General features: G+C 30.6%; 1 protein-coding gene across 1 annotated transcript in view; it reads right to left on the reverse strand.

Moving 5' to 3' along the window:
• LOC116766394 (protein O-mannosyl-transferase Tmtc3) overlaps positions 1-24,035 on the reverse strand; it is a 104,343-nt gene that overhangs the window by 8,301 nt on the left and 72,007 nt on the right. Inside the window, exons 2-3 of the mRNA XM_061522742.1 lie at positions 10,228-10,364; positions 1,547-1,628 (exon numbers count right to left, since the gene is read on the reverse strand). Of these exons, the coding sequence (XP_061378726.1) occupies positions 1,547-1,628; positions 10,228-10,364 (219 nt within the window). The remainder of the gene's footprint in view (positions 1-1,546; positions 1,629-10,227; positions 10,365-24,035) is intronic.

Below are 24,035 nucleotides of genomic sequence, written 5' to 3' on the forward strand. Positions count from 1 at the left end.
CGAAGTAATACGATTCATTTATTTACTTCCTATATGTATTTCGTCTCGGTATACGGCCATTTTAATTCAATTTTAGCAATGTATAACAAATGAGATCTGTTGTTTTAATAAGGGGGGGGGGGGGGGTTGGATATACTGAATTTTATGCAAAAATTAAACAATATATATATAAATCTCAATTATCTATTTATTAGCGTTTATTAATTATTTATTGCAATATATATTAGTTGAAGGAATAATATTTTATTTTGTAAAATGAAACGTATGAATAATGTAGTATTCTGTTCCCATTTCTGTGTTATCTGTAAACATTACAGATACTTGTTTTGTTTCCGTACGTTTTTTTTTTATTTTCGAATATAATTTACATGTAAAAATATGCATTGGAATCACACTGAGCTCTGAGCTATTAAAACTTTAAATGGAACTTTGAATGAAATATTAGTCTGATAAGGACTGGTTTTGACAATATTAATGTACTAGTGTAACAGTAATAAGCCGTATTTTATCCCGGTAATATATACTAAAATATATATTTTAGTACTTTAAACGTGATTTTTAGGAATAAAGTGGAAATAGCATTTTAAATGAGCTTTAATGTAAATCTTATGCATGTGATAAAATGGCCAGGTGAATATGAAAAGAAATTAATTTAAACACAGAAAATGTTTCTATTAAAAACTAGTTTTTGTCCGCGTTTTCCGTTGCGTAGAATTCTGAATGCGGCTCAAAGAAATGTATAAAATGTGTCAAAATAAAAGATATAATATCCAACCGCCGCGCCGGCGTCATCTGTAGTCTGTGTCACGTGACTTTATGTGAAACATAACTATTATGCCGTGATCCCGCGGGAATTGTGCGGAATTTTGTTATAAATTATAACCTGTATCTCATCTGAAATCTAATCTATATTACTGTACAATTTAATCACACCCCGTTAAAAAGGTTTTATGTGAAAGCTCAACACACTTTCATAAATCCATACATCTTCGCAAACTTACGCTTTTATAATACAAATGGGATGAGGCAAATACAAAAGATATTTCTAACAAAAAATCGTGCAGAACATAAATGAACAATCACCATACATGTTAAATATTCACAGAAAATTCTAAATTGAACAAAACGAAGAGTAATGTTAGTAATAATTGTTTGGAACAATTTCACTAATGGCAGGAACTCAATATTACGCGAACATCAATTACATTACACAAATGTTTGAAAATAAATGTAAATGTAACATCATTATGAGAAACGTATTTTAAAAAATGAATTACGAGAGCAGGAACACAGGATATTGTTTTTTTTTATGTGAAACCATCACATTTTATATTGAACTAAGTAATAAAAACACATAATTTTTTGTAATCGATAATAATGAAAGTCCAGTCAAGAACATCGTAAGAGCAATCGAAGAAATTTTCTCCAGTTATTGGAATTAACTTGAGCTTTATTAGGTTATAAATCTTGACATAAGAATCAAATCTGTATTTCATTCATATCGTAATACATTCATGTACTAATTATGGGTTCTGGTTTTGCTTACCGCTTCGCTGTGTATTGGGTGAACAACGAACAAAATGGCCGCCACAAAACTAGCGAACTCCGGAAGAAACATCGCGCACACTCTGAAACAAAATAAACTGGGTCACTTAAGTAATCACGCAATACCAACTAAGTTTAACGGCCAATTTATTTCTTAATTCAACTAGACGTCAGAAAGGTTGTTATTGTTACAAATTATATAATACACTTGAATCTTCACTCCCTAGTTTGAAGATTAATCGACTAAAACTATATTCTAAAATCCACTTATTTTAGAATTCCTACTACCTTTTATAACTGTAAATATTTGGAATTATGTTAATATTTTTTTCATGGGATCCAAGCAAAATTACATATTATGAAAAAAATTTATATCTATGCCACCTAATATAATTCAAAAATGTGGATTCGTAAGATTATTTAAATTAGAACAGTATCTAACAATTAAGACAGGACCAATTATGCGTAATTACACTGACATGGTGTAAGTAAGTATAATTACACAAAGTATTTCTCAAGTTTCATAACTTTGCAGGGATCGTGATGTACGTTCCTTGACCGCACGAGTTCTAAAATTTATTAGATGGTGAGTCTTGGGTTTATGGACAGATAATGCAACTACAGAACGTATTCCCGGAGGTTGTGGTTAGAATTGGTTGTAAGCATCGCTTTAGAAATGTATTTCAACCAAGATCGTGGATCTTGAGAAATTGGAATGCATCTTTACAATTTATCTAACAACGAAAAGAGTATATCGCAAATCCCTCCAATGACAACATTATATGTCTGTATAGTCTATGCTATACGGTATATAACTAATTTGTATTCTAACTGTGCGCTAAAGTTTTAACAGAAAGGTTTCTGCCAATAAATAATATAATTTCGTTTATTTGGTGGAATATAGACATGTTATAATGAAGTCGGTCGTTTTATCCTATTGCCGGGAAAATGTGGTGGCTCTATTGAAATTGTTACCCAACATCATTTACAAACTGATAAGCGAACCCAACGTAGAACTCATTAGTCTAGAGTTTGTGGTCTAAGCTGACCGATCACAACGGTCAGAAAACAGATAACGACATAATGTATAATTGCTATATAATCTGTACCTTAGGAACAATATAGTTTCGTATAATTTTATTCATTAACGTTGTATGGCTTTGCGCTGGCTTCTTTAAAGTCAATTTCTAGTTAGGAAGTCGCATTAAAACTATAATTGTTATTGTTTGTAGTTGCAATGATTTGTGTAATGGAGTTAGTGCTCAGCACTATTTAAGTAGTTAACATTAAATATTCGTGTTTATGATTTGATAATTGTCATCAATTTGACCTGCACCATTAATGTTAAGGTAAGCAGAACATTTGCCATATATATTTTTTATGATTTACCATTTTTATAATTTTCTTGAATGATATTTAAAAACTAAGTTACAATTAAAATTGTGTCGTCTCTCCCACGCCGTGAAAACAATAGCTCGCTAGAAATGGCATTTTTAAAATTATGAAAAAATGTTTGCTACAACTGTAATGTTAAAATATCCGTACGTTGGTATGCACGTTGTGAAGCGAGTTATGTTTAGGAATCCCCGGAGGAAGTGGTCCACTTTAGCTCGTCTTGAAAGAAAATGTGAGCGTCATAGTGCACCTTAAAATCTCGTGCTTGAGCTCAGCATCCCGAGTAATTGGAGTAAACTTTATATTGAATTCAGCACTATCAAAGGCAATGAAATGACTTGCTATTATATAAAATAAAGTTTATAATAAAAATTTTACGCAAAAATAGGGATGTTATAAGTTTGATGTCTCTATGTGTGGGTGTGTGTGTGTGTGTGTATGTATGTAGCATCTTAACTCTCAAATGAACAATGATGAGATTTTTTTCATTTTAAAACCTGTTTCCTTTTGGTAGTGCTTACTTAGATTTGATTAATATCGGCCCAGTAATTAAAAATTCAAAAGCTCTTATTCAAAATGATGTAAAGTATTATTGGTATTTGATTACTTCACTTAGTGTCTGTGCAATCGTTAAATGACAAAAAAAAAATAAATTCGTGTTTTTGTTTATTCAATAAAATTGTATACTGTTACTTTACCATTAAAAACTCTTTTGAGCTATGTGGAAAAGCAACGTCTGCATACTCTAGTTCTATATTTAAAATCATATACATATATTGTCATTCTTTTTGAATACAAGGGTTTGTGAATTTCCAATTTGAGTCGGAAGCAAGCATTAAATATGATCCCGGAATATAAACTGAGAACATTCGGACCGGTACAGATGTTAACCTCAACTATTGTTTTATAAATTATGACCGTAATTTATCAACAGTTTGAGGCCGATGTGAAACTTTTGTGGTAAAGTTCCCACGCACTGCGCAACCGCTTTCCATTTCAAATGAATAGTTGTAAATGCTTGTTTAGGAGTCCATGTACGACCCAATTTTGTTAATATTCAGTCGATATTGAGTGTGTTTGCTTTGTATATAGGGAACAGTTTTGTGTTTATAACAAACAAAAATTTTGATTATTAAATTTTAATAATTAATTTCGGATATACATATCTTATTATATTGTACACATAAGAAAGTAATTTTCAATAAAGGAAATAAAAGAGACATTTCAGATTATACAAATATATATATATATTTATTGTTTTTTATTCACTTTTGAGAACATTAAAATATGTGATGTAATATTTTCTTTAAAATAAAATCTTGACGAAATTTCGGGTACATTTAAATCGTCCAGAAATGGATATAAATGGCGTGTAACGACGAGTTTAATAATGTGTGAAACTCAGCGTTCATAAAAAGAAAACATTACACAGCCCAAATGTAGCGTTAACACGATATTTAATTAAAAAATCAAGCTTTTCCTCATAATATTTTGATATTACACCGGCTGAGGAGGGTATCTTTTATATTTTATCACGACTGTTTTTCTTAACTTTACTCGTTCATCACTGACTTCATTATGTTTGTAATACGTAGTTTATTACGAGTCTATACGTGCCTAATTAGGTTTACTTGAGTTCCATGTTACTGAATCTAGGTTGGAAAGTAATAATTGGTCAAGTTTGCGAGGTGGCGACACTTTCCGGCCACAGCGACACTAACTAATTGAGACATCGTGCTAGGAAACTAACTCCTGTAGGAATTAACGTACGCTTTAGTGACTTTTACAAAACCATTATTATATATTCCTGAGGTTTTCATTTGGATATAAAACCAACGTCATGAAAGGTGAAGACAACAACAGTTTTTGCCTTATCGATACGATCATACGATTTGCTTTTACTTAAAATATTTTTATTTACTTACAACACTACATATTTATTAGATTTTTCCTACCTTTTCTTACATTATATATATGATCGCTTTACTTGGATTTGATCGCCAATTAATTTGAAAGTTATGTACTAAAGTTCTTTTAGCTTTAGTTGCTTGTTAGCGATTTTTTTGGACTCTGAATCTTTTGAGAAGTTTATGTTGTAATGAGATCGTAATGATCTCCAATCAAATACAAGTTGTTAGTTGTAATGGACAGTCACATTTTTATTTTGTTATTTTGTATGTAAAAGATATAAGATATATTATATGTTGTGCTAATATTTAGAGAGAATCGATTACATAATGCTTTGTTTGTGGCATACTGCTGAGAATCTTATTGACTTGAAATGTATTTTAGGGTAAGAAAAGTAATAATTCATATCTTAAAACTTCGTCGAACAATGGAGATTATTTTTTTGTAAAGTTATAGCGGTTTTGTTAATGTATATATTATTGAGAAACAAGACAAACAATATTGTTAGCTTTCATCTTGCCACTCCGAATGGTAAGCATTACTTAGTTGAGTCGTAAAAATAAATGATTCACGAGAATATTTAAAGCAATGTACATAACTCGGAACTTGCACTAGCTTTTTCAATTTACAAAGATGAATTTCTTACAATGTTTCACGAGACCAACTTTTGTTGGGGGCTAGTGACTTTACAGTTTCTGTGACGCTCTCAAACGACGCTGATATTTTGTTTTTTGAATGGTCCAATGTATTTTTTTTTTTAATTTTTAGCAGCCATTTAAGTTCCTATTTAGACGATTCACGAGCAAAAAGTTTCGTTAGCGTTTGGAATTTTAGAAGATTCTTGTGATTAAGTATTTATGAAAAATTTCTTTCACACTCTTTCTAAGTGTTCGCATTGTTATACTTTTCTTTGTTAGGCATTTTTTTTGTTTTAACGTATATCTCATGCATTATATCTTGTGTACGGGATAAATTAATACAACCGAATGATGTACATTAGCACATAAAACTTTTTGAACAGTACTTTTATTTCATAAGTTGAATTTTCTAATTCTTGCGACATATTGATTAAAGAACTCGACCTAAATTATTTAAATTGGCTTAAAAATATACTAAAATGATGTTCCTTTGATTTAAAATTCGAATATAAAAGGTTTTTAGGTTTATGTTTTGTTTTATTTGAAACAATATATTGTTTTTGGCTATTAAAAAGCTTTTAATATTGAGAGGATGTTTAATGGACGGTCAAAGGTATAGCCATGTCACTTTTACCTTTAGCTTCTGTTATTTTTCAATGGAAAGTAAATCATCAATATTATGATTAACGAAGGCTTTAACGACATAGGTAAATGTTGAAAAACTTATCAGTATCAAAACATTCTGATTCCTAATACATATATGATGTTTAAAAGATTTCAATAAATCCAAACAGAAAAACATCCGAATAAAAATCAGTGACATTATTCGAATAGAAAATATATTAATTATAAAGTAAAAGTTATTTCTCTCAAATAACTTTGCAAGATTAATTTATCTTCCCATTTCACCAGCTAGTGACAGATTGTTTATGATCTCTCTTGGGAATAGCCTCTTTTTCCTTTGATGAAAGGTACTACGTCCCTTTTAGCTGACCTCTGAATACAAACAATGACAGCTGAGTTACGGAGTGAAAACGGAACGAACAAACTCATGTCCGCCCTTGTTATTACATGACAGATAGTAATTAAATTATAATCATTTTAATATGAAATAAAAAATCAAAGTTATGTACCACGTTGTACATTTTATTATTAAATAATGTTTTGTATTTTTTTTATATAAAAATACTTACGTGTTATAATCACGTTAAAGATGATTTTAAGTACGTCGAGAAAATAAAATCATTTTGTGAACGTTAAGAACAAGAGCGGAGCGTTCACAAAACCGATGAGCCGAGGCGAAGGTTGGAGAGAATATGTAAAAAAATACATGATTTGAATTTCAAGTTCCCGCGTTCACTTACTTTTATTGATACTGATTAAAATTGCATTATTAAATTATCATTCTATATATGTCCGATATAAATTTGTATGTGGCTGCAATTAAATTGCCTGGCGTTGAGTTACAATCAGGGGTGTACATTATATGTCTCATAGTAGTCTCAAAGGACCGCGCAATCAATCCGTCTGTGAATCAACGACCGGTTCTGGTTAAACACTATCAAATAATAAGATGCTGTAGATCAAGTAGTCAGTTAAGTTAATATAAAATAATAAATAAAAGCAAAAAGTTTGTCAGTTAAAATCCTTCGAAAATGTAGACTTCATGTTATATAAATTTATAAACCTTATAACATGGTGAGCGGGTTGCACGTTTTAACCGCATACTTAAACGGGACCGGCTTCAAACAAATGAAATCTTATAAATAAATTGACTAATTATTTTGCAACAGCGATACACGGTTATGAGTAAATTAATAACGTAACACAACGTAATTAATTACTCGCATGCAAAGATAAGACAAAGGGTCGTAATTAGGGGAGGAGTTATGACATTCTCAGTGTTTGAGGTAATGAAAAACTAATTTAACTTCGTGGTAAAAAGTTGCCCGTATCCTCGGCCTCAATCTCCTCCCATGAGGGTAACATGAAAAACTCCTCAACGGATAGTAGACCGTATTGTATGGTGCGGTAAACTCGGAATAGCTCGAATAGTTTTGTTGTTGAGGGAATAAGCAGCCGCAGTCTTGCTTCATTACGTTATGAATGATCCACAGTTCAATTGTCTTTGGTAACAAATTTCCTTATTTAGCTGGGCTTGGGGCGTTTTTTTACGATCTACATTCCCCACATAAATATATATGTATCCCAAACAATATACGAAACATTTGTATAACTTAGCACGGACTTTAAATTAAATTCTTGTTCATGAGGGTTTCTCGTGTACTAGGTAATGAATTAAAAATCAATTCCATTATGACTTTGAAGTCGGTTGCTTTCGAACGAATAATGTGTAAAAGTGATACGTGATAATATCACTGTAACTGTACGATAGACATTGCAATATTTAAGTGAAGTTAAAAAATAATTGTTTAAAGTCACTTATGATGTCCAATCATGCGTTATATCAAGCAATTTATTCATATGAGATACAATTTCATTTATAAGTTAAACGAGGAGTTAAAAATCCTGATAATTTGAACAGGTTGTGCACGATTTCGTAAATTAAAATAAACGAATGAAATGGGTGTTGTTATTAACCGTTTCAGCTATTAAAACGCTATGGTTTTTCTTTAATGAGCTAGAAATTATCTAGAGCTGTCTTACAAGTATGTCTTGAAACTTCTCTGAGTAATTTATGGAATAAATTTCTAGAAGAGAAGAAAGCGAGGTTCATGAGGTTTAAAAACGTAACCCAGAAATATAAATCAATTCGGATCCACGAACGAAACGCAATACGAGCACCATAAAAATATTTATAACCGTTTCCTTAATACCAATTTTATGTGAAAAACGTCACTTCGTTAAAAAAATATTATTAATCTTTTGATAAGATTTCTTTTTTAACAGAATAAGTGAGAAAGAATTTTCTCCTAATACAAATTCTCTTAAGTAACTCCGTGTTCCAGGAAGCGTGGAGGAGCACCTAATTTTTATTTATCTTATTACAAACTCATAATATCTTATTTTGCTAATTAATATCTCAGGGAGCAAATTAAACTTTTGTTTTGCACGGCTCCTCGTAATTCCGACGGTATTGAGGGGTCTTCCCGCTACACTCCAGTCCCTCAAGTTAATCAAATGTTTTATACTAATAAATTGTAATTGATCGTATTAAAAGTAGACTAGGGTTTTCAATAACAGCAATTATCCTTTAACAAATCGTGAACCGAACCTGGAATATTTTATTTATTTTATATTTATACTTCATTTACGAATTATGAATGAGATGACAACAAAGTTAAGGAATACCATTAAGCGGACGACATAATAGACATAGATATTTAAAAACGATCGCCTTGTTATAATCAGCATATAATTCCATTGTCTTATAAAAAGCCGCAGTTAATTTGTATGTCATTTTAATATCTGCAACCAAGTTATAATGAGGCAGATATTAGTGTTAATTGGGTACATGCGGTAATGGCTGCTAAAAGTGGACGTTTGTCGTTATAAGCTGAGGTCCGGATCACACGGATTAAACTTTAACTCGTTACACTTCAGCTTTTGAATGTTCTAATTAATGGTACCATATTAACATACACATGAATATTTATTTGAAAAGATCAAGAAAATCGGTTAAATAGATTCAGAAAACGAATCATATATATATAGTTAGATTATGGATGAAAGTGTAAATGTAAAATTTGTATAAAAAAACCCGTGTTTAAATTCAGGATTAATTATGATAATAGTGGATGCGAAGATGCAGAAATTCAGTAATTAACATATAACGAAACTGAAAATTAAAATTAACTTTACACAACATGAACTGACCTACTTTTAATTAAACAGTATTGGACTTAATATAAGGCTGAAATTATTCGAGTTTAAACAGCTATTTCGTTCTGAAACCTATGGTTATTTTGTAACTCATTAGTGGCTAAATTGCCGGACAAGCAGTTGGGAATGGGTTTACAAATGTTAATAATTTTTAATGTTCGTTATATACATTATTATTAAAGACTTCGTGTGTTTTCTCCGTGCGAGAATATAAGCTGTTATTACTATATAAAAATTAAATATTACGTAACAAACTGAACACTTAAGAAACTTAGTATCTTTCGAAATTCTTCATTACTGTGGATAGGAACGTTCTTTCTTAATGGGAACGTTGCAGGCACGAGTAAACAGCTCTAAAGCAGTCGATTACGTGGAAATTGTACTGAATAATTAAAGAGACGACTGAGCTCCCGGGCCAAATGACTGGATTATTGAGTTCTAACAATTAAAAGTTTCCCCGATTCAATTAACAATTAAGGGTTAACGACGCAGCTGTGATTGGACTCTAATATTAATTAATTTCATCGCAAATATGAAGGGCATCCATCGTTGAAGTTTAGATCTACAGTTTGAATCATATTGGATTTCCATTATTGGGAACCAGTTCCCAATTACTAAAACTAATGTCAATTTGATTCTGTGAAGTACTTTAGTCGTCTTCGAATATAATTTGATCGTAACTTCTAAGGAGTGTTATAAGAAATTCTATTAGGCAGTTTTTAATATTCATTATATTCGTCTAAAAATTATAAGTAATCAATCAATGTCATGTGAGGCATATCAATTATGTTAAAAATATTGCAAAATAGCCGATGCACATTGAAGTTTCTACTTATAGCTTTAAATATAAGGAATTAATTATATAATCCAAACATTTCATTAATGATAATTTACATACCTGTAATATAATAAGGAGACAAGTGCGTGTAAGAGTAGATTTACGAGGTGGTAGCCAGCTGGCTGTAGTCCGTGGATAGCGTAGTTCCATCGGAACGTGAGCACAGTCAGCGGACGGTAGGACTTATGGGACTGTTCCTGGAATTAAATTAATAATTAATTAATAATTTCTACCACGAACACATACATAATAAAATATATTTAGCACTAATAAGTCAGACGAAAATGTCGCTTCAATACGTATATGTCCTGCCTTTGATTTTCTGCAAAGTATATTTGCGAACTCAGCGATTATGAAATTTTGTAACGCAAAAAGAGAGTCTAGAACCGCGTCTTAAATATAAGCATTTCATGAACTCTCAGACACCCTTCAGTGTTTGCTTAATAGGAGTATTTGATATCCCATTCCACTATTCTGTTTGACAGACCAAAAATACGTTAAATTTTTTTCTTCGCAAAATAAAAAGATTTCAAAATTCGCTATGATCGCTAAGTTTCTTGATCAAAATATCCTGCATGTTTTAAATATGCAAAAGTCTTTCACATTTCACTCGTAACATTTTTATCGAGCTTATCACTTTTATTACTATGTAAATTTTTGAATAAACCAGTTTTATATAGAATTTTGCACGTGTCTGGAGCGTAAATGTGAAAAATCGCCTAACACAATAAGCCACTGCCATTTTGCCCTTCTTAAAATGTAACACCATGTTAGGAGGACGCCGTGAGCGACGTCATTCGTCACCGTATGTATATTAGCGTGAATAAATACTACGTGTCACTGTTCACATTCGGAAGCATGTTCAGACAAATAATAATGTAACAATACATTAATCTATCGCTGATTGTGAAGGCGTTTATTTGTTTAATGATTTCGTTCATAGTATAATATATGTAAAAATATTATGAAAGAATTTGTAAACATTTTTGCTCTTAGTTTCAACAGAGTGATATTGAATTGTTAGTATCCCGCTGCTGTTTTAATTAAAAGTTGCCTTATGTCCTTGAATTTCGTACATGATACTATACTTCTAAAAACTATCGATAAAAATCAACAAACACAAATTATTTTTACAATAAAAATATGAGTAAATATTTCAGCTACATGATATATCAATATTTAAGAATTATATTGCGTTGCGATTTTAATGTGAAATGGCTAACTTGACTAGTTTTAAACGATACTTCATTCAACGCTAACTAGGATTGGCTGATCTGAAGCTTGTGTACACGATGCTTAGAACAGTAAATGTTTGTCTTGGGCACACAGTCAATTACAGCACGCCATCGAATTGGCGTGCCGACGGGAACAAGATGAGCTTAAAACGATAGCATGTATTTAGTAAAACAAAATCTATTTGTATAAATATATAAATTATAAAGTAATAAATTGTCGTAAATGAAAAGGTCTGTCTAAAACAGTACTGTTATCAATTTCGGAATTAAAATTATCTTTTGTTCTCAACGTCAGTTCTCAAAGCAATGCATGTTTTGAGTGGTTCTTAACACTTTTCGTATTCACACTAAAATTGGCAAAAGAAAGTCAATACTGAAGTTATTTAAAACATGATATATGATAATGATCCAAACGTTTTTGTGTTGCTACAAGTTATGTTTAAAACTTTTTTTTGTATTCGAATATTTGGAAGGATAACCTCTTCCATGTGAACAAACAGTATTTGTACTATTAAATTTTTATTAAATTATTTAACATTGACATTATATAAAGTTTTAGAAAAACGAAAATCTTCCAAAGTGACGTAATATTACCACCGCTGGCCGTATTTCTTATACAAAAACGATCAATAAAAAAAATCTTTTTCCAAATCGAATGAGTAATATAATTCTTTGAAACGGAACAGATGTAAGCATCTATAAAGAATATAAAGTTTTCCTTTCATAAAACGGTTCGTTTCAATATTCAAAAAAGTCATTCAATACTTAAAGCAGTGCATCTATTTTGCAGAAATTCCATTGAGAAAAAAAAAGATGTACTCTACATCGATTGAGTTTCAAAGAGTTGGCTCGAACAAGTTTAACAATGGAGTGCTGGATGGGACTAAATTAAATTGCTTTTTAGTTACATTACAAGACCCGTCTGTCATTATCTTTAAGAAAAGGAACTTACAGAAAATGTTTTTGTAACACAAGTTCTCCATGGTTCCAAATAGAAACAGGGATCATTAATTACACTTTTTATATAATATGCTTGAAGGTTGGGGTGAGTACAAATATAGATAAGAGAAGTTTGACATCAAAACTCCATTGTCCCGTGAAGAACAAAAGCCTCGAGCTGGTGCACCGTTCCTGTTTGAGTCTGTTAAAAGACGTTTACAAAATCAAAGTTCAATCTCGAGGTCACATATACAAGGTAAAAGAACTTTTTGTAAGACCAGATCTAAATAGTGCGTAGATACAAAGACACGTAAACCTGAAAAATATATAGAAGTATATATATTATATATGTATATTTATAGGTCTATAAAAACGTGACATCAAACCAGAAATAAATTCGGTACATTTGTTGGCTCTATCTATAAAGAAGGGAGTAATAAAGTTTATTTTCACAAAACATTAGTCTGGGAAATATAAAATAGTTGTTCATATTCCATTGTGGGAGCCAGACTTATTTCGTTTGGCACGATAATGTATAGCCAGTGAAGGATACTTTTGTAAATGCTTTAACATCGAGCTTTACAAAAACAGGGATTACAACCAACTGAGCGGTCACTATTCTATTACTATTTTATATCAATCTTGTTGTACCTTCTGTGTTATTTTATTATTATACTTTAAAAATAATTTTTGAAACGTGAAACTTTTTTTTTAACTCAACACGAGCAAAGGCTATGTTATATTCACATTTTTCTATATTAAAAGATTTAAAAGAATACTATGTCTCTTTTAAATTTTTTACTTAAAATTAAAATAATATTTAAGTAAAAAAATATTTATTTCATTAACATTAAGTTATCAAAGACTTGTGATTTATTAAATTCATTCGTTTAAATTTGTACATTAATGAGATTTTATTAAAATCAAAATCAACCTACATTTGGCAAGCTACCAGTTCAAAATGGGCACGTGAACTTTTTAACTTATCAATGTCAAACTGGTAAATCGTAGTTCTGGATGATGACAATTTATTTATTATACACGGTTTATATGAGATGAATTAAGATTAAAGAATCATAAAAGCATATTTCCAATTAATTGGAAAACTACAGTGGAATGCCATAACAAAAGAAATATATTAAAAAGTATCTGATTCGGCTTGTTTTTAAATAACAGGAAACAAAAATGTATAAATTCACAAAGAACAAACGCACGAAATGATGCAGTCTGTTTCAACTACATTTAAAACGTGAACCCGAAACGTTGATTATTGAGAAGTACGCAACAGAAATACAGATTAACATAAAAAAAAGGGGATAGAAGATAAAATCTGTCCCCGGATGATGAGATTGGTTATGTACAAAAAAAGACAAAGGATATTTCTAGCTATGTTATTACTTGTTTCATAATAATTTAATTAATTATTTTGGCGATACAACACATCTGTTCTCGTTGAGCCGGAACTACATTATCGCGGCTAGTCGTTTGTCTGCGATATGACTATTTCGTTATAACAATGAAAACAAAACAATTATATAGTATAATTGTTTGTTTCAATTTGTTCGACGGTTCTTTACAGCGACGTGTTAATCTCATATTATATTCATAGATCATTCAGCGCGGCTATATTAATACCGATTGTGATTAAGTGTCGTATTGTTTTGTCGGTTTAATTATAATATGAGCACTTCATTAAATTAAGTAACATTAGAATATTGTGATGTGGAGCTGATGAATCTATTTTAATAAATAAATGGAGACATGAATTGTTGATGGGACTATGACGGGATAATGTGTAAATTTTGGCAGGATTGAAAAATTTATGTGAAGCTTGACGAGGTATAAACACGTTCGTTGGTTAAATTTATTCTTGATAACTTGTTGTGACGTAAGTAAAATATGACAATATTAACATTTAATAATTTTAATTACGATCAAACAAACATTCATGTAAACAAAAACGTTTCTAAAACAACTTGACGAGTCCATTTTCAACATAACAGAGATTCTTCAGTCGGGTTTTAAATTCCATACAATTTTCACTTCGCACTGCCAGTACTCACGTTGAATATCACATATTTTATTGGCCTTTCCTCTGTACGTCACGTCTCACTTTTCATATTTACCAAATTGACATCGCTTGACGTGCGACGCTTGCACCTTGTCACCTCTACACACAAAATATATATCTACGGAACGTATGTTTGGTCCCCGACGTCTATAATTTGAAAAATTGAAATGCAATATTTAAGTCTAACTGTAACTGATATAGTTTTACATGATATGGCCCATAACAGTATGTAACACAATAGCAAACAATTCCTGAGCATAATACGTTTACGCTCAAGAAATTCTATTTTAGGTTGTAAACAAGCACACGAGCTGCTTAATGTATTCTTATACATATTCTGGGGCAGATTACTGTCAGCAATGTCTTTGTTCTAATAACATGAGCGCTGGGCGACGTCTTCATATATTACCTCTAGGTAAAAGTTCGGCTATGTTAAGTGATTTAAATTATAGTATACAATTACATTACAAAATTTTTCACTTAATTTCTATCGACTTCGTTTATATAGTGATATATGTTTAAAATATTCTGTTTAACAGAATACTAGTTCAATATTTCCATAATTTTATGAAAAAGTAAAAAAGATAAAGGAATAAAGTCGGTTCCGTCGCATAAAAGATAGATTAGCAAAACTAAGATGGAGGATCAAATTGTGTTATTAAATTTTGCTGCTTCCCCTTGTTTTGTTTTGCTATCCCCTTGTTCTTATGTAGGAGGCAATTTTATTGTCAGCAAATAAGTCTATCACGTCTGATAAGATGAGTAAGAAAATCCATAATCCAAAGATTTATGTGGTAACAAACTAATAGTAGAGGATTGTAAAAATAAATCAGAATTAAAATTTAATATATAACTATGATATCAGCTTGGATAACTTTACTGTATGAGATCAGACTGAAGGAGTGTAAATAACAGATATACTTCATTAAAACAAAGATTACTTTAACAAATACGGATCCATGGCAATATGCCAGTGTTTGGGGATTGGGAAATGCGGCGTAAAAGATTTACAAATAATAATTTAAAAGTTTTTAATCACTGTCAGTGGGTAAATTACCTCCAAGGATGGGCCAATATCTTTAAATTTATGATTTAGTTTAAAAAGCTGGTGCTAAAATGTGAATGAAACTAAACAGTGATTTTTTTGATATCTTTTGGGAGATTCATATTAAATTACTATATATATATATATATATATATATATATATATATATATATATATATAATAAATATTATTTTATGTCATATGGTTACATTTTATTGGCACAAAACAAAGATTTCAATGTTATTTTGTAACATATGTATGTACATACAATAATTTTAAAAATGAAATTGTGATTCTAGTCTTGTATTGCGTTAATATTTTGGCTACTTTTAATCATTTTGTTTCTTAATATATGAACACGTAAAGTGGAAGTATCTAACATTTACTTGTCACTTGTCACATAACATCTGCAGTACGAATCGATTGTTAAACAAATTTTAATGGTTTCCGTGGAGCCATAAATATTCATAGTAGGTACATAAAAATATGATATCAAAGTATAGCTATATAGATGGAAGAATTTTACTAAATTAGATTTTGTAATACAGATAAGAATTGTTTACATATGACTCGTTCAGATTTATAAGGTAGTGTATTAAGTGAAACAATGTGGTAAAAGAAAATTTTGTTATTGTAACAAAAAAAAAATGTCGTAAAAAGTAAATTTACTTTTGAACAGTCGTAAAACAACGTTTAAATCTTAAAAACTTTCGGAATTGTATCTTGTATTTCAATTTACTTGAGATCCGTTTAAAAATTTATCGAAGGCAGACTATATAAACTAGTGAATACCATTTTATCATGAGCTCCGGAAAGCAATTTCAAGTGGCAATAGATAAGGGATTTTGTTGAAAACGTAAACATTCGACAAAATATCTCAGATTTATCTCTTTCAAGATGTTTTGTGATACTTTTATATGAATTATCTGGGAATAATGTTATCAAACCTTTTTGGATCAATTATGTGGTGAAATAAGCAAAGCAAATCAGCGATCTCGATAAATATATAAACACATCAAAGCAATGTCTGGTAGTATTATAATCAAAATCAGAGCCCTTTCCGTGTACTCGCAATAATAGGTTTTTGGTAAGCTAAATTAAAACGTAACATATTGTTATAATATAGAATAAAAGTAATCTTATAAAACAAACAAGCGTATATATCGGTACTAGGGGATTAATAAACTTCTATACGTTAATGGATTCAAAACTGTACGGAACCCTTAAAAGTTTTGTTTATTAGATAAATGTTTAAATTTTGAGAATATTTTAATAACTCGTATAGCGCTAAAGGTCGAGTTCTCCTTAAAACCTTTTAGTTTCGTGAGTTTCATTAATAATTTAATATAAAGTTTGAAGTGAATTAAATGTTAGGTCAAGTACTGTTCAATACGGGGCGCTGTGAAAGCATCATCAAGACGTCTACAAGATAATGGCGCATGTCTCGAGTTAAGCCTCTGTTTAATTTACTTTATGGCATCGATACATAGAAATATCCTTGTATTCAAATACAAGCGATATAGTTATAAATAACGAATAAAATATAACATACTTCATTGTTTATCTGTGCTTTTACGGCAAAAATTATTAAAAAAAATAATATTTTTAATTCACTTAAAAAGTAATAGAATATTTCTGTACGATCACTTAAATTTCTGAGTTGATACAATACATTCATAAACAGAATCTAAATAAAGAGAAAACCAACTAAAAATACAATGCAAAAAACAACTTGGAACGTCAAGCTTATATCTACTTAAGTTTTTGTTTTTATTTAGAAAATGTTCGCTTAGTTTCGGTCTAAAGAGCTAAAGAAACGGTTGAAGCTTAGGGTAACCTCAAGTAATTCTCGTTTAAGTTTTTATTAAGCCAATTTAAGATTTTATTCCAAAACATACTGTGGTATACACAAAAATAAATGAATTAATCGTGAGTTGAAATTTATATACTTATAAAGGACGTGATCTCTGTTGTAATACGTTTTAAATTTGATATAAATATATTATACTAGCAATATTCAGACGATCAATCATTTTGAGGAACCAATATTGATTTTAGGTATTTTAAGTGATATTAATTTCATAAAGAAACTCTTCCTACATTCAGATAAATTACTATTGTTTTGTTTGGGAATTACGAAGGTACCTCAAAACGTTTTGCAAATAATTTAATAAATGTAAACCATTTCATATATTAAATAAAAATCATTTTCCCTTTCTGGTTCAGAGATCGAATGAAGTGAAAAGGCAACATTTTTTTTTATGAAGATCGGCCTAATTTATATCAATTTTAATGAAAGCGTAACGAGATTGCGGATTTGTTTTTAATTGGGGCAACGCAAATATTTTTATTCGAAGTCCACAGATATTTCTATACAGATATTTTCATCTAGTGACATTGACGTATCTCGATTACATAGCCAATTAAAAATTGACTGTTGGTTGTGTTAGTTCAATTTGAACAGTAGATATAAATTTATAGGTATTTGTAAAGTGCCATTACGTAAAGGATTTTGTTATTCACCGTACGTCTAGTGATTTTCTTTAATATAAATTAAATTCTTCTATGTAGACTGAAGTAACTAACTACGCTTGACGATCCATCTAAACACAATACAACTTTAAAAATTTTTTTTTGTATATCATTAAAGTAATAAGTAATCATATACAAATAGAACACTGAAGTTTTTAAATAAACTTGTTGTAATTTAATCACATTAAGAGAATGAAAAACAAGCAGACCTTTAGAAAAGCGTATTCCTGTTCATTTTAGTCGTAACCTTTACAGAATTGGTTTCGTGGATTGCGTCTGATATAAAATTATAATTCCTCGGTGTCAAAGGCTCAGTCACGTAACGATGTGTCAGTTGTGACGTGGCCTGTCGAAAATTGGATCCTTTATGGATAACGAGGAGTCAAAGGTTTGGCAATTTTTGTTCACTTATAATGTGACACCTTTTGTCATATTAGATGTTGGATAGAAAGGTGAATTATTAGTTTCGATCTAACTACTATTGCGTGTGTGTGGGTAGATGTTGGAAAGATATGTGTCAAAGAGTGAAAAACGAAATACGAAACATTCCGTTTAACAGTGTTATTGATAAACGTTAAAGGAAAATGACCAAAAAGATGTAACACACCCAAGTATGGCTAGAGTGCGACAGCTTAAAGTATAATGCAACAAAATTTTAACAGCTGACGAAATATAAAAGCAACATGAGCCGTACTACCTAATTCATAAACCCTGACATATTATACAAAAATCCTGGTGAATACTCAGCGTTACTTCAAGTCTAGTTGTTGAGGCGAGGGACGTGAAGTTTTTTCATTTCAACAAAACATAAGAAACACAAGCGCCGAGAAAAGTAACTTGAATAATATTGTAATCAACTTGTATCTAAATGAAGTTTTAAAACTTATTCTGTAATTGAATAAGCAGAGCTTCGATAGAACTTTCCAATGTTATGTTTCCTTTCCAATGTTATGTTTCCTTTCCAAAGTTATGTTTTTCCAATGTTATACATTATATTTCTTTTAAATTAGTAAGTTTATTAAGATTATTATTGGATGGAATATTTGCTAATATGTCAAACAAATATAAGTAGTTTTAGAATATGAATACAAAAAAAAATCTAGAATGAAATACTTTCAAGCATTTTATGAAGAAGATTGCTTATTTGAAAAAGTTCCAATTACCAAGTTTATATCCAACTAGATGTGCCCGCGACTTCGTTCGCGTAGAAAAAGTACCTTAGTACAAAATTTCTTCATAAACAATGTTAGAAGTCGTATTAGCAGTTTCAGTGAGTATAAACAGGCTTCTTGCATTGCTCACTCGAGATAAAACTACATATAACTGTCCATGATAAAACGGGGCGTACACAGATCTACACCAACACAACTCATGGTTTGTCCCTCGGAAATTAGTACATTAATTAAATACAACATTATTAAATCCATTAAGTGTTCAATGCAAGTAACTTCACATAAGTTTGGTTCAAAGTAGTTTAAAAATATCCCCATGAGAATGACGCATTTCCCCGCGGTAAAAGGTACCTACCCTAAATGTTGCATCAGGTGATCAGCAACCCCCATATAAAATTTTATTGAAATCCGTCCAGTAATTTTTAAGTTATAAGTGTACAACAGACAGATGGACAGACATACAAAAATTTCAAAAATTCTTCTAGGAATACCCCTATAGGGATTTATTCTCATTTATTTTCAATGTACAGAATTGAACCCGTGAACGATTTTATTATATGTAATAGATTATTATATAATAATCTGTTCCATTCGTATCGCATTAAGAGGACGTTGAAAATATCCCTTTCTAACAACGGACTTCAGAAACAAGAATAATGATTATTTCTCCAAGATTTTGATGAATGATTTGGGTTCTTTCAATTTAGGTTTTTAACAACAGGCGCGTCTCTTTATTTAGTTGTATATCATATTTTTAAAGAATCGTGCTGTAAGTATTCTGCGTGACGTGGTAATGATTGCTTTCAAATAATTTTATGAGTTATGTTATTCGATATAAGAATATTATAGAAAAAATAGCATCAACAGATTAAGTTATATAAGTTTAGTTAGACAAATACTGTACTTGCTGCGAAGTTACTTATAATATAATTACTTAACAATGTTATGCTGTAACAAAGGAATATAACAAAAAAATAATAATAATAACAATAATTTTATACATATTTATATAGTGATTACTGTTTGATATGAAATTAATATCTGGGGTGAGCGTTTTAACAACTGCTATTAATTTTCGTTCGTGATAGCGTCCAGGTTTTTGGACGTCGCGACAGCGTTGATTGATCGATCGTAGCTATTTAGCAAATATGTTGTTCTTTATATTCAAAACACGACGAATAAAATTTCAGTGATTGTAAAATATAATTGGGGTGTATCAGACATTGAACCTTTGTAAGGTGATAATGCTTTATTGCATAGCATTTTGTGACGTAAAATTTTATTAATTTTAAATTGCAAACGTCATTTGCATGTATAAAGCGGATGGCGGTATTTTGTTTGGAATTTTGATGTTGAAAACCAATCTAGACTTTGAAATTAATTTTACTGACACCGTTCCCAAAAACTCATATGCGTAAATATCTACTATTGTGCTTGAGTTGGACGTTTTTAACTTTGGACATAAATCCGAAATTAGTTTTTAAAACCGGGATTACACAAGCCTGAGTTTATTAAAAATTTAATTCAAAATATTTTAGAAGGATCTTTTTTTAATTATACTCAATTTTATGAATTCATTTAAAAAACTAGAGTAAGTAACGAGTAAGTTAAATTTTATTTATAACATAATCCAACCGTATATAAACTATTAACGATACGTATTAAAAATTATGTAATAAAAAATAAAAACGAGAGTTAAACTAATCAATCAGTAAAAGGTGAACACGAAATATAATCAATATTTTATCAATGTTTTATAAATGCAAGCAAATGAGTGAGAATATGTATGAAAATTCTTTTTTTTTTGCAAAATAATATAAAACAAAACATACATCATGCCCATTAATTCTAAGGAAGGTAATTAAAAATAACAATATTTTCAATTTAAACCATTTAAGATTTAATTTCTGTCGAGAGACTACGTAACACTTACAACTGAATCAAATTTAAACAACTGATCTTTATACTTCTTAGGTTTATTTGAAGGCTACATAGATTCTCTAAAATTAAAAAATAATATAGTATAAGCATTATTCAAGCGAGCTAAGTCATTACAGGTATTTCGTGTACTTATTCTGTTAAAATTTATAAATATTTTTTTTTTTTTTATAATATAGTTTGATATACACGTTGATCTTCTAGCGGCCAATACTCGCGTCGTCACGATAGGGTTTTAGACATCACAGGTGAAGCGGTTATCCTTTCGGTAGCCAGAGCGCAAAAAGAAATAACCACAAACAAGCTATCAATGGCTTTTGTGAGAGAAGACGCTAGGGCTGCAAAATCAAAGGTCAAGCCTTACTCTATCATTAAAACGGCTTCGGATTGGACTATAATGATAGATACGTAGGATGAACGACACAAAATCCCAGAGTATATTTGTGCGGCGGCCTCCAGACCAGACAAATTTATGTATTTACTAATTTTAAAGCGCATTGTCATAATAGAGCTCACGGTTTCTTGGGAAACCAACAAACCCAAAGACCATGCCATCAAGGTCAATAAGTATTACGAATTTACTAACGAACTCTCTAGGATTAGGTTCGTCGTTGATTTGTACGTGGTAGAAGTGGTAGTGAGAGGTATAACAACTAAATCTTTCTACAACCTACTAAAAGACTTGGGCCTCTGAATTCATGGAATGCTGAAAGTTTTCGTCTCATTAATTGTTTTCATATGTATGAAAAGTATCTTTCGTAGAATATAATATTTGTCCACAGCTTCATTATTAGTTTTCGGGTAACACTTTTTCAAATCTAGTTTCAGTGCTGTGTTGTTTTACGGAAATGTAAAAGTCACGTCTGTTCATTCAAAATGACTAAAACTATTAATGTTTTTGATATCTTTATCAAGAAAAAAAAGAAGACGAATATCAGCGAAACCATCAAGTAGATATAGCTTACACATCAGAATGGTATAAAAGAAATAATTTATACCGAGATTCCGTGTAGTTCCCGCCTGAAGACAATATAGAAGATAGTTTTATTATGACGTACTTAATTAAAGTCAATACAGGAAAAGATATACATTATGTATTTTAATAAATAAAACTATGCATAAAAAAAATGCTTGGACCATGATTTTTCCTGTTAGTACATAAATGCCCTGTACTATACATGGTGATGTCGTTTGGTTGATAGGTGTGTATATCCTACTTATATTATAAATGCGAAAGTTTGTGAGGATTTCGTATACTCTCGAAAATATTAGATATCAATTTTACTGTAATTTAGTTCAGTGATTAGAATAATGCAAAGGCTATAATTTGTACCGAAATTCTGTGTAGTTCCTACAGGAGCACAGCATAACACTTGTGTTTTGTTTCACGTTACGTAACGCCTACTATAGATGTTACTACCGGTTGGTTACCATATTTATTTTTTTACTACACTCTGTACATTCCTCTCTGAGCGTACTTCGGAAGTCCGAGCAGACAAAGTCGTAGACAAAATTATGTTTTCATATTATTTAAGCAAAAATTCCTATCACTATGAACCGAAAATAGATGGATGTCCACGCGGATTTAAATAGAGGGAATAGTTAGTTAGAATCTTTCTTTCAAAAATATTAGATTTGTTTCCATTAAAATTTAACTCTAATGTACTCTGAATTATCTTAACTTAGATAGTACGTAACATAAACACAAATTTTCGGGTCCTAAGAAAACAGCTAGTAAGCTATAAAAAAGAATTTTCATTGTGTAAATTAATAGTTATATGATCCAAAACCATTCATCATAATTGACATTAGCAGAAACAAAAGCTCTATCGGGCGATAATAAAATTAACATATAAATTAAATGAAAGGCGATTTTCCTTTTTACGATATTAAGATTCTGATAACGATCAGCTTTTGATAGAAGGAAATAGCCCAAAGCTAACCGCCCGAGTTGAGCGCTATTAAACAAAATGGTTCTTATTGTAACGACATAAAGGTCAGGGCGGGTTTCAATTATATATACAATAGCAAAACTATTGGTGTTTAAGTGATCGCCGACATGCAACAATGTAGTTTATTATTGGTAAGGCTATTGGGCTTGTTAAATAACAGAATTAAGGTATGGCTATAGTGAAATATTGTGTGACTTCACTACCTTTATTAATGAATATTTATTATTTTGTATATTTACACTTCCTATTCATTGAAATGCTTCTTGCTTTTACTGTGACTAAATAACTAATAATGAAATATATCGTCTTATAACCATGAAAATCATATACATGTAACTTTTATTGCAATACTGTTGACAACTTAATTACTACTCTATTGGAATATAGGGAAAAATCCCAACTAAGCTAGATAGAAAACCCATTATCAACGGAGGAACTCCCTGGAGCGTATGGAATTTCCTATTATTGCCAGCCATGAAGTGTTATTGTTATTATAATATTTTGTAAGATAATACATCACACTTGTAATAGAATTAATATTTTAATATAATTATTCAACAATATAGTTAGTTATAATTTATTTTACACTGGTAACAAGCGTTAATAAACTGCATTACATAATATTATACGTTATTATTAAGTAAAAACAAATATTACTCTTAAATTTTTCGTCTTCGATAGAACATCATAAATAATTAATGTATAAAAAGGAACCTGAATCTGACGAGATTCAAAAGAAATAAGTAGAAAGTTAGCTTGTTATTTAACGATGTCCACAAAGAGACGAGACGAAACCTCTCAACATTTCATGGATTCACCGTGCGGGTGCCGGGTCCATCGCGTTGCAGGGAGAGGAGCTTCCACAGGAGCCTGGGACTTGCGATCCAGGTGTAGGTTTAAGAGGCCCCTATCTAACGCGCATTAAACGCTCGCCTCCACTGTCCAAGCTCCTCTCTCTACCTAACCAAATTTGAAACGAACCTG

Source organism: Danaus plexippus, chromosome 15, assembly GCF_018135715.1.
Source record: "Danaus plexippus chromosome 15, MEX_DaPlex, whole genome shotgun sequence".
Taxonomy (NCBI): Eukaryota; Metazoa; Arthropoda; class Insecta; order Lepidoptera; family Nymphalidae; genus Danaus; species Danaus plexippus.